We start from the raw sequence: 16,372 nt of genomic DNA, 5'->3' as shown, positions 1-16,372 counted from the left end.
TTGCACCTTCGATTTTTTCCGCAGATATTTCTCGTGTGCATGCCAAGGTCTCTAGATTCTGAACTAGAGACATTCGATCCTGAGATTGAAAGAACCTTACGTAGAAGACGACAACAGCAGAGACTAAGAGACATAATGAACAGGAACGAACGTGAGGAGGAGCATCACTAAGATCCAAGGATCGAAGAGCCAAGGCGCATGCCCATGCTGGAGTATGCGCAACCATCGCTTGATGGAGCACGTCCAAGCATAGTGCGATCAACTGTTAGGGCAAACCAGTTTGAGATCAAGCCAGCAATAATTCAAATGATCCAGAACACTGTCCAATTTAGGGGAAATGCGCTAGATGATCCGAACACTCACATCGCCGACTTCTTAGAAATTTGCGATACTTTTAAATTTAATGGAGTTTCAGATGATGCTGTTAGACTACGTTTATTTCCGTTCTCTTTGCGTGATAAAGCTAAATCTTGGTTGAATTGTTTGCCTGCAGGTTCAATCACAACTTGGGAAGATATGGCCAAGGCATTCCTCTTGAAGTACTTTCCTCCATCCAAAACCATGAAGCTGCGAGCGGACATAACCACCTTCTCTCAATTTGAGCAGGAGTTACTCTACGAGGCTTGGGAGCGCTACAAAGACTTATTGCGAAGATGCCCGCATCATGAATTGCCTCTTGGGTTAGTGGTCCAAACTTTTTACTATGGTTTAATTTCATCTAACCGAACCATGATAGATGTTGCGGCCTGCGGAAATCTGTTGAGGAAAACGGCCGAAGAGGGGTATGAATTACTAGAGGAGATGGCTGCTAGCAACTATCACCCTCAATCTGAAAGGAACCCTCAGCGAAGGAATGCAGGAGTACACCAGGTAACTGACCTTTCAGCTGTCACTGCACAATTAGAAGCACTCAACAGGAAAATAGACAGCATGAACGTAAATCAGACAGCAATGCGCCTGCAAGAGATATTTTGTGAAAAATGCGGAGGAGATCACTATGTTAAGGACTGTCAAGACAGTGGTCCTTTCTATGCAAATGAGGAGGCACCAGTGAATCAAGTGGAGGTTCAAAACCGTCCGAGGAATGATCCTTATTCAAATACATATAACCCTGGATGGAGACAACACCCAAATTTCTCATGGGGTGGTCAAGGCAGTCGGACTCGACCACAAGGGGGACAGCAGTATAGTAAGCAACCGATGTATCGACACGAGCCTCGAGATGAAAAATCTAGTCTGGAGCAAATGATGTCTAAGTTCATTTCAGCCACCGAGACTAGATTGCAAAACCAGGATGCATCAATAAAGGGCTTAGAGAATCAGATAGGTCAGTTGGCGAAAATGATAGCAAGTAGAGAGCCAAGCAACACTGAGACTAACCCGAAAGAGCAAGTGAAAGCCATAGCATTGCGGAGTGGAAAAGTGCTTGAAAAAGAGGGTCAAGGAAAAGAAGCGGTTGGTACGCACACAAGTAAATGTCCTAAATCTACACCAGCACCCACTGCACAATCCAAAATTGTTATACCCCCTCCTTTTCCTGCAGCACTGAAAAAAGCAAAACTTGATGCACAATTCGGTAAGTTTCTTGAGATATTTAAAAAATTGCATATTAATATTCCTTTTGCTGATGCTTTGATGCAAATGCCGAGTTACGCTAAATTTTTAAAAGACATCTTAGCTAATAAGAGGAAGTTGGAGGATCACATGACGATAAAATTGACTGAGAATTGCTCTGCATTGGTACAAAACCAGATCCCACCAAAGCTAAAGGATCCAGGGAGTTTTTCTATCCCTTGCATGATTGGTGATGTTGTTTTTTCTAAAGCTTTATGTGATCTTGGTGCGAGCATTAATCTTATGCCTTTATCTGTATTCAGGAAACTTGGATTGGGCATGCCTAAACCAACACAGATGTCCTTGCAACTAGCTGACGGATCTGTCAAACATCCACGAGGAGTCAAAGAAGATGTGTTAGTGAAAGTAGGAAAGTTTACATTTCCTACAGATTTTGTGGTGCTTGACATGGAAGAGGATAGGGAGATGCCTTTGATTTTAGGGAGACCGTTCCTTGCAGCTGGCAAAGCCGTGATCGAAGTGCAAGAAAGGAAGTTGAGATTGAGAGTGGGAAAGGAATAGATTACTTTTGATGTTTTTAATGCACTTAAGCACACACTGCATTCTGATAGTTGTTATAGAATTGATGCTTTTGATGCCTTTGTGTCTAATGATGTGCAGGATGCTCTTAACGACCCTTTGAAGGCCACTCTCACTACTGGAATGAGAGAAGAGGAATCGGATGCAGAGAAAGCTGCAAGGGTGGCGTACTGTAATGCCAACCATCAATGGAAGCCAGGAGGATGATCTTTGAGAGGGGAGTCACTTCTGTCCCTGATTTTTATTTCTTGCATTTCGTTTAGATCATTCTGTTTATTTCTATTTCTGTTACTTGCTTAGGTCATAATGCATTTGTTTTGTTATGAACTATCTGTCTCCTTTCTATCGTCTGTTACATTGGGGACAATGCTCGACTTTAGTATTGGGGGGTGGATGGTTTTTTTTTTTTTTTTTCGTTTGGTGTTTTGTTGGTTATAGTTGTTGGCATTTAGAGTTAGTCATGTTTGCATTGGTGTGTGTCAGCCGACAGTATTTGATGCAGTACTTGTTAGCCAAGGATGATTAAGAAGTGATGATACATGCCCTGTTGATCGTGTACTCGCATTTCTTTAGCACTTACTGTGGTAGAGACATGAAGTTTTTTCTTCCAGTATTGAACTTTCTTTACACGAATGTTAGAACTAAAAGCATGCAGGATAAGAGGGTGAAAATTTTAAACTAAAGTGGGGAACAAAGATGTTTGAAGGTGTGAATTGAGTTTGACTATATTCTCTCGAATCGAGGTACCTATCAGCAACTAAAAAAAAAGAGAAAGTTGGAGATGTAAGGTGAGGGGGAGCCGAATAAAGGAATGAAATCCTATTCCTGGCTAAAAATGAAAAAACTCATGAATGTGAATCTGAAATGAAAAGTTCTAATATAGTCCTTTCATTGCTGTATTCCAATTCAGGAAAAAAAGAGAAAAAAAAATAGAAAAATAGTTGCTGATGAATACTGAGTGCAGAGGAATAAAGGAGAGTAAGATTTACACTAACACGCTGATTTAATTCTCTTACAATGGTTGAAAATGGATCTCTCTGTCATTTATGACGCTAGAACTAACAACACACACACACGTTCAGACTTTATTTGAAACTACGTCGAGACCAAAGGAAGTGCGAAGACCTATGCTTTTGTATTGATCAACAAGGGAATTTTTTGAGTTTCGCTGAGGCTAGTTGATGATTATGAGTTCACTATCGGGTTACTTTGTGTCACGTTCCAGTTTTGTCTTGTCACCTGTTTTGCTCGAGGGCGAGCAAAAGGTTAGTATTGGGGGGTTGATAGAGGTGGATTTTACTTGTTTTTCATGTCGTGTTTTGTTGCATTGTGTTGCATTTATCACTTAGATTTCGTGCATTTTGTGTTGTTTTATCATAATCTATGTCTTTGTGTCGCTCATGTGTTTAGTGGCGAAAATGCAGGAGATTTGTGAAGAAACTGAAAAAAAGAGGAAGAAAGTCGAGAGACCTCCACCTGGGCGCACATTTGCATCCGCTCGGGCGCGTTCAAGCTTGGAGAAAGAATTTTTGCGAGAGCCATCCGCCCGGGCGCGCCAAAGAAAAGAAAAAAGATGAACTTGCGAAGACCCTCCGCCCGGGCGGAAACTTACATCCGCCCGGGCGCGTCAAAGGAAAATCGAAGAGCTGAATCTGCGAAGACCATCCGCCCGGGCGCGAGCGTATTTTTGGAAAAAATACCAGACGATTCCATACCTTATTTGGAGAGGGTGGCTGATATGGAAGGATTTTGGACGACTTTTTGGGGGGCATTCAGACATATTCAGACGTGGTTCTTGAGCCGTCAAGAGTTTTGGAGAGCACGGGGCGCTTGGATTGAAGATTCGACATTTTTCGGGCACCGTTCTTCGCGTTTTTCGTCATTTCTAGTATTTCTACCTTAGTTTTTATCTTTTAAACATTGTTTTGTTCAGTTGAATTATAAATTCAAGTAGCTAAACTTTATTATTTGTTGGGATTAAAGGGGATCCTACCCCGAACGTTGTTTTGAATTAATCTATATTTCAATTGTGCGTTATTCTTGATTTTACTACTGTTTTACTGTGTCATTAAAGCGTAGCTAAATTTAACGACGTTTTCATATCACGAGTGAATTCGAGAGAATAACGAGTGATAGGATCGAGTAGTATAATCCGCGGATCATCAATTTACATAGATATATGAAATTGGATACATGCTGATGGTCATAGTCCTTAGGGTCGAAAACTAGGGGATTTCATAGATCGAAATGAGATTTGCTCTTGATAAATAATTAAAGATATTTAATTACTAGCTCGAGAGAGTATGTTCAATAGATTAGGAAATCTTGTCGGAAGCGTAGATCACGATCGAACGAATTAATTAATAAACGAGGGGTAGGTGAACCGAGATTCCCAACAAATCCATTTCTCATTGAATTTTAACTTAACTTTTTAGATTAAATTCTCATTCATTACTTGTTGAATCATTTTAATTGCATGTTTATTTGAGTATAGTAGGAATAATCACGCAACCCAATTTTCGTTGCTAAATGTTAAATAACTGAAAATAATAATTGTTAAACACAGTCTTCAGTGGAACGATACTCGTACTCTTGTACACTATATTATTACTTGACATCGTGCACTTGCGATTAATTTTGAGCATACAAAATCATATTTTTATTGGGGATTTTACTGTGCAAGTTTTGCTCGATCAGAAGACAAGAGAAAAGCTAATTTGGATAATGTAGCAAAAGACATATTGTACAAAACATTGGACAAAGTGACGTTCAGTAAAATCAAGATGTGCAAAACAGCCAAAGAGATTTGGGAGAAATTAATCCAGCTTTGCGAAGGCAATGAACAAACCAAAGAAAACAAGCTATCTGTTGTTGTACAAATGGACGTAAAGAGTGCATTTCTGAACGGACAGTTGCAGGAAGAAGTCTACGTTGAACAACCCCCAGGTTTTGTCAATCATCACCTTCCTGATCATGTCTATCATTTGAACAAAGCCTTATACGGTCTTAAACAAGCTCCAAGAGCTTGGTACGAAACACTTTCAAAATTTCTAACTGATCATGACTTTTCTGTTGGATCAGTTGATAAGACATTGTTCAAATTCTCCAAGAATGATCATATTCTACTTGTTCAAATTTATGTTGACGATATTATTTTTGGGTCAACTAACCCCAAATTATGCGAGAAGTTTTCCAAGTTAATGCAGGAAAAATTCGAGATGAGTATGATGGGTGAACTGACATTCTTCCTTGGTCTACAAGTGAAACAACTGGATTCAGGAACTTTTATCAGTCAAACCAAATACACAAAGGAATTGCTGAAGAAATTTGGCATGGAATCATGTTCAGCTGCAAGCACCCCTATGAGCTCATCAGCTAAATTAGACACTGATCAAGGGGGAATATCAGTTGAGACGACGCTCTACAGAGGTTTAATAGGTTCATTATTGTACCTAACTGTTAGTCGTCCTGATATTGTGTTTGCTGTATGTACGTGTGCAAGATTTCAAGCTAATCCTAAACAATCACATTTCTCTGCTGCCAAACGTATCTTGAAGTATCTTAAAGGCACACAAAATGTTGGTTTATGGTACTCTAAAGACTCATCTTTCAATTTAGTTGGCTATTCAGATGCAGATTATGCAGGATGCAAGCTTGATCGAAAAAGTACAAGTGGATCATGTCAGTTTCTAGGAGACAGACTGATCTCTTGGTTCAGTAAGAAGCAAACATCCATAGCAACTTCCACAACTGAAGCAGAATATCTTGCTGCTGGAAGCTGCTGTGCCCAACTGCTCTGGATTCAGCAACAACTGAAAGATTATGGTGTTGATGCAAAGGAATCGCCAATATTCTGTGACAACACGAGTACAATTGCTATTACGTATAATCCAGTTCTTCACTCCAGGACTAAGCACATAGATGTCAAACATCACTTCATCAGAGATCATGCTTTAAAGAAGAACATCATATTGGAATACGTATCAACTGAACAGCAAGCGGCTGACATCTTCACCAAACCACTGTCTGAAACTAAGTTTTCTCATTTTCGCAATATACTTGGATTAATTGATTTGTCCTAATTAATTATTATTGCTCGTAATTCATATGTCAGCTTTACTGCTTTCTTACTGATTACTACTGCTTTCTTACTGATTACTTAAATGAGTTGCCTATTCATATGAGTTTTTTTTTAACTGATGTCAGTTAGCGTTTCAGTAGTTCTTGTGTTTGTATCTCATACAGATCATTGCAAGCAGGAACAAAGGAAAACGACGATAAAACAAAATAAACATTTTATTAATTGGAGCATGTTACATTTTCATATTTTTCCTCCACATCAGCTATCCACATACTCAACCATGCCGCTAGTGCTGAAGATGAGGTTTTGCAGAAACTGTAGGAGGAAGCTATGCGGTGGAGGGTCTCCAGCTCTTTCCGAAGAAAGAGCTGATAGAGATGACCATCCTTGAAGACGTCCACCCCTGCAGGAACATTTAAGTGCTCCCGCACTTCTCTTAGTTGGGCCATCCATTTGAAGGTGGTGACCCGTCCAGAGTAGTACAAGAACTCCAACTCCTGCAACTCCTCCCAGTAGGGAAGGCTTGAGTAAAAGACTTCGTCCTCTATGGCCTTCTTTCTGGCCTGCAGCGAAAACGGAGAGACGCTTGAGCTTCCAGCACCGGCCATTCTTCTTCTCTATGAAAATTATTTGCTGAGATAGCTGTGACTAATTATCTTACTCTTATTTATAGGCCAAGACGAGGGAAATGAAAGGACACTTCTTTAAGTGACGATTAATCTGCCAAGCACCAGGCTTTCCTTTAATCATTTCTTTCTATTACCGTCATTTTTCTTAAATGCATTTATTAAAGGGGAATAATGGTCTAAGAGGTTAACTGAGAAGACAGTTGTTAGTGAATTCTCAACTGAAAGGACTCAGTTTTACTAACTGATCGTTCAGTTGAATATTCCACTAATCTTCTCATATAAGTTAACTAATTAAATCTATTTTATTCCAAATCAATGACGTGACTGTCTGCTAAACTCATGATGAATTTCAGTTTATGACGTGGACTCATTTTTAACCGCTCAAATTGTACACACGCTTATAGCACACGTACACACTCTACTTTTTCAAAATTTCTACGGACTGACACGTGTTTAGAATTTGAATGGTCACGTACATATGTACCATTACCCGCTTCATTTCAGTTTTACCTTACGATTATTCACAAATTTTTTAAAGCAAGAACTATTTCATCCTTCGAATTTTCTTTCAGGAACTCACTCAGTTATCAATGGCAACCCAAATTCCCGCCTTTATGTTAAACGCTATGGCTATCAACTTTGGATCTATCTTATCTTTTGGCGATGCTGAAGTCAAGAAGGTATTTCAGAAACTTGAATCTGCTGGAATGAGAACATTTTTGGGCCAATCTTCACAGGATATTTATCTCAAAGAACTTCAGGATTTCTACTCCACTGGGATGATTGATTCTGAGGGTAACATTATTTCTACTGTCAATGGTCAGTCGCTGACCATCTCTGAAGACTCTCTTGGGGAATTATTTTCTTTACCCTCTGATGGTTTGGCACAACTTTTGGATGTTAAGGCATCTGATATTGAAGAGATGCAAACCCTTCTCTCTGCTGATGGACGGAAGATTAATGTTTCCGATCCTAAGAAGGAACTGAAGCATGAAATTCAGTTGCTTGCTGATGTAGTTGCGAAAGGGCTTTTGGCGAAAGCTGGATCATTTGCTGCCCTCACCTTGGACAAGTTTCAAGCCATTTCTGTTATTATGGCTGATCGCAAGCTCAACTAGAAGCACCTTATCTTTACCACTCTGAAGAATATGTTTCTGTCCTCAAAACAGTCTAAAGGTTTTGCTGTTCAAATCAGTTATCTGTTGAAAGTAAAGGGATTTGTGGCTGATGATTCTGAAAGGTCATCGAAATTTAAGGTGTTCAATGCAAAGAATACGATGCCACCCAAAACCAAAATGGATATAACTCCTGGTCAGTTTGTGCAAATCAAACAGGAGATTGGCACTCAGTTAGCAGCTCCTAAATCAGTTAAGAAGGCCAAAACGTTGGCTCAACTGAAGGTTGCCAAAATAAAATTAGTATTGAGTACATCTGAGTCAGAAAAGACTCCATCCCCTCAGATTGCAAAGAAACCAAGAACCCAGAGGGTTAAAACAACTTCGGAGGTATCCATTCCTATTGATGCAATGATTTCTTCAACTGATCAGCAACCTATAGAAGCAGTTCCTCTGCAGATCATTCCACAAGAAGCTTCAATTGTTACCAAAAAGGAATCAGTTAGGATCAAAGCTCCTCTGATTCAGATCTCTCGTCCTACTGGTGTGGCACCTGCTAGACCTAAAGGCATAAAATTTGTAGAGCAGGTGGAATCTACTCGAACAGGATTGGAAATTTCTCACATCATGAGTACTGATAAAGGGAAAGGGAAGTCGATTGAAGAGTCCAGACCCACCAACCCAATTCAGACTCATATTGACCTTGTATGGACAAAGGTTAACAGTTTTGCTGCTTCGAAAATTAAGTCCTATGATGCTTGGATAGCCTATCGCACTGAAGTTTTTGCCAAGCAATTGAAAAAGAAGTCCGAGCTGAGCAAATTCATCAAGCTGGAGGCCTTTGTGCTCAGGACAGTCAAAGTTGCCTCCATTGCTCAAGCTATGGAGAGGAAAAGTTATCTATTTGATCAGACAAGAGCGAAGAAGTTTGCTCAAATTGTTGCCAAACTGAAGACAAACTATTTACCTACAAGTCCTACTGCCTACACTGATCAAGCTGTAATTACTCAGCTAGACACTGATCTTCTAGGACTACTATCTCAAATCAAGTTTTGGGAATTGAATCAAGAATTGGTTCTTCATCAAGGAGATTTAGATGATGACGACGAGGACATATTGGAAGAAGCATCCTCTGACAAAACAGAACCATCATCAGCTTTAGTTCTTGTTCCAACTGAAGAGCCAGCTCATGATAAGCCTCTTTCACCTCCTGTTGAACAACAATTGTATACTGAAGTTGAGCTTTCCTTCGCACACATTGATGAAGTTATTCAGGCCGTTGTGGAAGAATCCCTTATCAGTGCACCCGTTTCTGACAAAGTTGATCACTCTGCTGATCAAATCAATCCAGAAGCCATTCTTTCTACAGAAGAACTTGTTCAGCCAGATCCATCTACTGATGTGCCAGTTGATTTTTCGATCCTTTCAACTGATGTGCCAGTTGATTCCATCGATCACCCTTTAGAGGCACCAGTTTCAGTTTTGACACCATCTGCTGAACCAAATCCTTCTTCACCACCTCGGGATCAAGGAGAAATTACTGCTGCTGATACTTCAGTTCGAGATGCTGCAGAAACAATCTCAATTGATCAAGCCTTGATAATTTCTGAACATACTAGAAGTGAACCAAGCACTTCTCGACAATCTCATCCATCTTCCTCAGATTTTGATCTCATTTTTGAAGAAGTTCAACATATGCAAGACAGTATGAGTCAAATGATTACTGCCATCTCCAAGATTCAAAACACTCAATTATCGCATACTCTGAAGTTGGACGATAATCAGGAATCGTTAAAAACTCTGAAGGATATAAAATTTGCTATTACCGCTCTTTCATTCGCCGCAACGATATTCAGAAAAATAGAGGAATTATTTCAAGCCTGACTGCCACTACAAAACTCTATAAACCGTCGGGTCGACAGTATGGAGTCACTTATGTCAAGAAAAGTCGAACTGCTACAAATCACTATGACTACTGTTATCGATAACATTTTAACCTCTGTCAAGCTCCTTTCTACTAATGTTGGGAAGCTATCTCTCAAGATGGAGCAGTTCGACAAAAAGGGAGAAGAGATCAAGGAGATCTTATAACAGCAGAAGAAACAATAGGAGCAGTATCTATTGTATTTATTTGAAGAAATGTGAATTCAGTTGATTCAGTTAACCGACATATTATTTTATCTACTTTGAATTCAATCAAGTATCTTTCACTATAGTTTTGTCAAACACCATAAAGGGGGAAATTGTTGGAAACTAAATTCCGGCGTTTGACAAAAGATTGACAAACTGATTCTAGCAACTGAATTGGACTAACTGTTTGACGAAACTGAACACGTCATCAGTCAACTGATCGCTTCAACTAAAGTCTATTTCATCGTCAACTGATCTTTACCAGCTGATCTCTCAGCTGTACACGTCATCAGTTGAAAGCGACAACCGACAAATAGTACAGCTATTTGCAACTGGTAGTGGCTCGCCGCATTTCAGAAATGAACAGTGTACTATTGTCAGGATATATCGACGTGGCAATCAACGGTTAGAATATTCAAATATCTTTAATGTTACCGTTGAGAGGGAAGCCTATAAATAGTCGAAGGCAGCAGCTGAAGATCAATCGCATTCTCAGTTATCTTACTTGCTGTTACGCTGCAAAAATATCCGCTCATATTCAGAAATCCAGCTCACGCTTATCAGTTATATCAGTAGTATTCTAGACTACGCTCTCGAGCTTTCATAGAACTTTGTAATCAATTGATATATTTTCTAAGTTGTGCTAAGATCAGTTACGATCTGTAAAAGTGTTGTATACTAATAGTTTCAGTATTGGCAAAGTGATAAGTCCAAACTGAAGTGGGTCAGTATACTGATTTGTATTTGATCAAAGTATTTTAGTGAAAATCCTATCTGCGTGATAGAAGGGGTGACGTAGGAGTTATTCAAGTCTCCGAACATCCAGAAACAAATTGTGTTGTTATTACTTTCAGTTATTATTTTCAGTTAGATACTCTATCTTTCAGTCAGTTAGTTTTCCGCAACTGTTGATTCAGTTTAACTGATTGTTATTGACCGACGGGATATTTTAGATTCAGTTTGTAATACAACTGAAATCAGTTTGTCGAAGAATTAATTTAATCGAGCAGTGTTTATTCAATCCCCCCCTTCTAAACACTCTTCACCCGATTCACAGATCCTTTCAACCTCTAAGTCACATCTAACCACTCCAATTGGCTACATACCAATTGGCTCAATGTACAAATTACCATGAATTAAATCACAATGACGCTACAATATAACCACACATAAACTAAAAACAACAATCCTATAAACCATAAATCACAATTCTTAACATCAAAACTATACTCAAACTTAACCAAATAGTCCATAAACACAAGAAATCTTAAACCTGTACCGTTCACCAAGCTTGGATATTACACAATGAGCACATGTCAGAATCAATCGAATCGCTATCAAATCAATGCTCGAGCTGGCACACCGGCCTCAATCAGGGATACTCATATGATAACGTCAACAAAGCATAATCAAAGCTCAAATCTCAATCAATCATCAGGGCGACAATAACTATGCTTTAAGGGTCATGTAATACAAAACATAGTATCATGTTCACAGACCCCATAATCAAATCAAATCATATCAGGGTATCCAAAGATCATAGCTCAACGTGTATGTCATGTATGCCACATCAAATCAATAAATAAGGCATATAGACATATATTATCATTCCAATCAATCAAGTCAATCCAACATATATCATATGATACAGATACATGTCGTATGTTACTCGGTCGCAACATACCTTAATTCTTCGTTCCAAGTGATGTAGCTTGAAGATTTCAATATAATAATCTATCTACATCAATAACATATTCATTTCAATCAATAACATCATTCCAAATCAACAATATAAGTTTCATATATCTTTTGAAACTTTGAAAATTTATATCAAATCGAAATCAGAACTTAATTCAATTCCGATTTCAAAATTTAGTTTTTTGTCAGTTATTCTACCGCATATATAATCAGAATTAATAACAACTGAAAAATAATTCTTCTATCTCAATCCAACAATTAAAATTCCCTGATTATAATAAATTGAGAATTATTCAAAATAACATCATTATAATCATCTCTTCTTCGTTGAAATCATATACTATTCAACAATATTCAGTTTCTGTATGATTTAACAATTTATCGTATTTATCCCAAAAATCGACGAATTTCAAACATCAACAAAAATATAAAATTTATACCTCAAATCGAAGACCTCGTGTCAACGATTCCAAAACTGAAGTCGGATCGTCGATTAGAAAAACCGATAAGTCGCAAAACCGAAATGAAAATCTCAAAACTTTTTATTCTTCTTCTCTCTCCTTTCTTCTTTCTGATTTTCTGAAGAATGAAACGTAAGTTCCATATTTATTATTTTTTTAAAATTTTATTTATTTTTTAAAATATTATATTATATTAATATATTAATATATACTATTTAACATGGTATATCCTTTTGCACAAGTCAAACGATCAAATTTTTTAAAACTCAAAACATGAAAGTTTTAACACTATGTATTAGCTTTCCAATGAACTTGGTCTCATTTCATTTGGACTAATACTCAGACAATTATGCTAAAAGCCATAACATCATTACAATTTTGTCCTTAAAATTAATTCATTATTTTTCAACTTATTTACAAGAATGCCATCAAAATAAATTAAATATTTTTCAACTTATTTACAAAAATGCCATCAAAACTATTTTATTCTCGGAGTCTCGCATTTCTCCCCAAGTTAAAAGATTTCGTCCTCGAAATCTCAAACATCTCTATATACATAACATTGGCAAACATATAATATGTCAACAGTTGTAGTACATATCAAAACTAAAATCAGTAAATGGATCAATGTACATTGAATACAATGAAACATGTGGAATAGAATCAAACAATTGCGGATATGCTGCTTGCATCTTGCTTTCCAACTCCCACGTTGACTCCTCCACACCATGTCTTGTCCATTGCACTCGAACTAGCGGAATCGATTTATTACGCAATACTTTCTACTTCCGATCCATAATGCAAACAGGTTGTTCAACATAGGAAATAGAAGTATGAAATTAAACCTCATCAGGTGCAAGTACATGTGATGGATCTGGTTCATACTTTCTCGACATAGAAACATGAAATACATCGTAAATGGCAAATAAAGCTGGTGGCAATGCCAACCGATAAGTAAGATCCCCAATTCGATCAAGGATCTCGTATGGACCAACATATCGAGGTGATAACTTCCCTCGCATGTCAAATTGAACAGTGCCTCTAAAGAGAGATATTTTCAAAATACTTTATCACCTTTCTAGAATTCTAAGGGTCGTCTTCGTTTATTTGCATAACTCGTTTGACAATCCTAAGCAGCTTTCATCCGCTGTCACGATCCTTTGCAGCTTTCATCCGCTGTCGAATTAACCGAACCTTATCATTTATTTCCTGTATAATTTCAAGTCCAGTTAATTGTCTTTCACCAATTTCATCCCAGAATAACGGTGACCTACATCGTCTCCCATACAAGGCTTCAAACGGTGCCATACCAATAATCGTTTGGAAGCTATTATTATAAGAAAATTCTACCAATGGTAAGGCATCTTGCCATCCCATTTTAAAATCCATCACAATCGCATATAACATATCCTCTAACGTTTGAATTGAACGCTCAGTCTGGCCATCAGTTTGAGGATGATAAGCAGTACTCACAGCCAAACGCGTACCCATAGCTTCTTGGAAACTGCCTCAGAATTTAGAAGCAAACATGGAATAACGATCAGATACCATTGAGACTGGCACCCCGTGCAGTCTCAAAATATTCTCAATGTATAACCGAGTCATTCTCTTATAAGGATAAGTCCGTTCATACGGAATAAATTATGCAGATTTCGAAAGCCGATCAATAATAACCCAAATAGCATCACAACCCTTGGGAGAACGAGGTAAATGAGTCACAAAATCCATAGCAATATGTTCCCAATTCCATTTTGAGATTTCGAGACTATGGAGTAATCTTTTTGGTTTCATTCTCTCGGCTTTTACTTGCTGGCAGACAAGACATTTCGAAAGAAATTAAGCAATGTCCTTCTTCATACGTCTCCACCAGAATTGGGGTCTCAATGTCAAATACATCTTTCGGTCTCCAAGGTGAATACTGTATTTGCTACAATGTACTTCTCGAATAAGGGCAGATTTCAAATCTAAATTATCAGGAACTACCAGCCGACCATTAAGTCGTGAAGAACCATCAGAAGCAATATAAAATCCAGACTGATGTGCTGTAGATACAAGTTCTTTCGACTTTTGGATCTGAGCATTGCTTCATTGGGCCTTTCGTATTTTCGATATCAAGTGCAGCTCAATTTGCAATGCTGAGACAGTGACAGAATTTCAATTCGAGTGAAAAGTCCTCCAGAAGTACATATATCATCGTGTACTTTGGCGACATTGATAGAAGCTAAAACAGAATCATGAACTTTATGCTAAGGGCATCCGCAGTAACATTCACCGATCCAGGGTGATACTGAATCTCAAAATCAAAATCCTTCAGGAGATTCATCCATCTGTGTTGCCTCATATTCAAATCGGATTAAGAAAAGAGATATTTCATAATCTTATGGTCCGAATAGATAACAAACTTCTCTCCATACAAGTAATGGCGCCAAATTTTCAGTGCAAAAACAATGGTGAGCAATTCAAGATCATGAACATGATAACGAGTTTCATGAGATTTCAATTGACGAGACGCATAAGCAACCACTTTGTCATGTTGCATCATAACACAGCCCAAACCTTTACCAGACTCTCCGTACACACTACAAATCATCCGGTACCTGAGGGAATCTAAAGCACAGGTGCGGTGGTCAATGTGGTCTTCAATTCAAGAAAACTAGCTTCACATTCATCTAACCAAATGAATCTTTGATTCTTATGTGTCAGTTGAGTAACAGGTTTAGCTATTTTCGAAAATCCTTCAATAAAATGACGATAATAACCAGCCAAACCCATGAAGCTACAGATCTCAGGAACATTTGTAGGTCTCGGACAATTCAATATAGCTTCAACCTTCGTAGGATCAACAGATATGCCATGTCTCGAAATGACGTGGCCTAAAAATACCACTTTGTCCAACAAAATTTGCATTTGGACAATTTAGCATATAAATGGCCATTGCGAAGAGTTTGAAGTACCAGTCTCAGATGTTCAACATGCTCCATTTTCGATTTCGAATACACAAGAATATCATCAATAAAAACGATAATGAATCGGTCAAGATAATCTCGAAAGACACTATTCATTAGATCCTTAAATACAGCAGGAGCATTCGTGAGACCGAAAGGCATAACCAAAAACTCATAGTGGCCATACCTGGTATGGAAAGCAGTCTTAGGCACATATTCGTCTCAAACTCCTACTTGATGATAACCAGATCGAAGATCAATCTTCGAGTATACAGAAGTACCCTGAAGCTGATCAAATAAATCATCAATACAAGGAAGTGGGTACTTGTTTTTCACAGTAGCCCGATTCAATTGCCTATAATCGATACACGTTCGCATTGTACCATCTTTCTTTCGAACAAATAAAACAGGAGCTCCCCAAGGTGATACACTGGTCGAATATATCCCTTATCGAGAAGATTCTGTAATTGTTCTTTCAGTTCTTTCAATTCCAATGGTGCCATGCGATAAGGAGCTTTAAAAATAGGCGCAGTCCCCGGCATAAGATCATTAATAAATTAAAATTCTCGATGAGGAGGAAAATCAGGAATCTCATCGGGAAATACATCCGGGAAATCTTTCGCAACAGGAATATCAGATAAAGATGACTTCTTTTTCGAGAAATCAACAGCGTAGATAAGATAACCCTCATCTCTTCTAGTCAAAAGTCGAGACATTTCCAGAGATGATACAAAAGGAATCTTGGCTTGAGATCCCTTGCCATAAAAATTCCATTTGGGTCCATCATTAGGTTGAAATCGAACCACTCCATGAAAAAAATCGACAGTAGCTCGATTTGTCGTAAAAATATCCATGCCAACAATACAATCAAAGTCGTGCATTGGGAGGACAATCAAATTAAAGAATATCACATTATCTTCATAGATCAATACACAATTATGCACAACCTGCTTAGACAGAATGATCTTTCCTGCTTGCGTGGCTATTGACAACATATCATACAATGGAGTACACATGATATCATGCGATGCAACAAATGCATAATATATGAATGAGTGAGATGCTCTTGTATCAAATAAAACACGTGCAGGATAATCGCAAAGAATGTAAATACCTGCAATCACACCACCAGAAGCTTCTTTCGCCTGATCCTCAGTCA

The 16,372-nt window shown here is 38.2% G+C and overlaps 1 protein-coding gene across 1 annotated transcript; it reads left to right on the top strand.

Moving 5' to 3' along the window:
* The first annotated feature begins 516 nt into the window (after positions 1 to 516).
* On the top strand, positions 517 to 2,361 carry LOC140830086 (uncharacterized). Its single transcript, XM_073193368.1, has 3 exons — positions 517 to 1,459; positions 1,826 to 2,121; positions 2,236 to 2,361. The coding sequence occupies exons 1-3, from the start codon at positions 517 to 519 to the stop codon at positions 2,359 to 2,361; spliced, it is 1,365 nt and encodes a 454-aa protein (XP_073049469.1).
* Positions 2,362 to 16,372: the final 14,011 nt, after the last annotated feature.

The sequence above is a fragment of the Primulina eburnea genome, chromosome 4 (assembly GCF_022965805.1).
Source record: "Primulina eburnea isolate SZY01 chromosome 4, ASM2296580v1, whole genome shotgun sequence".
Classification (NCBI taxonomy): Eukaryota; Viridiplantae; Streptophyta; class Magnoliopsida; order Lamiales; family Gesneriaceae; genus Primulina; species Primulina eburnea.
This window is presented reverse-complemented; position numbering and strand designations above follow the sequence as displayed.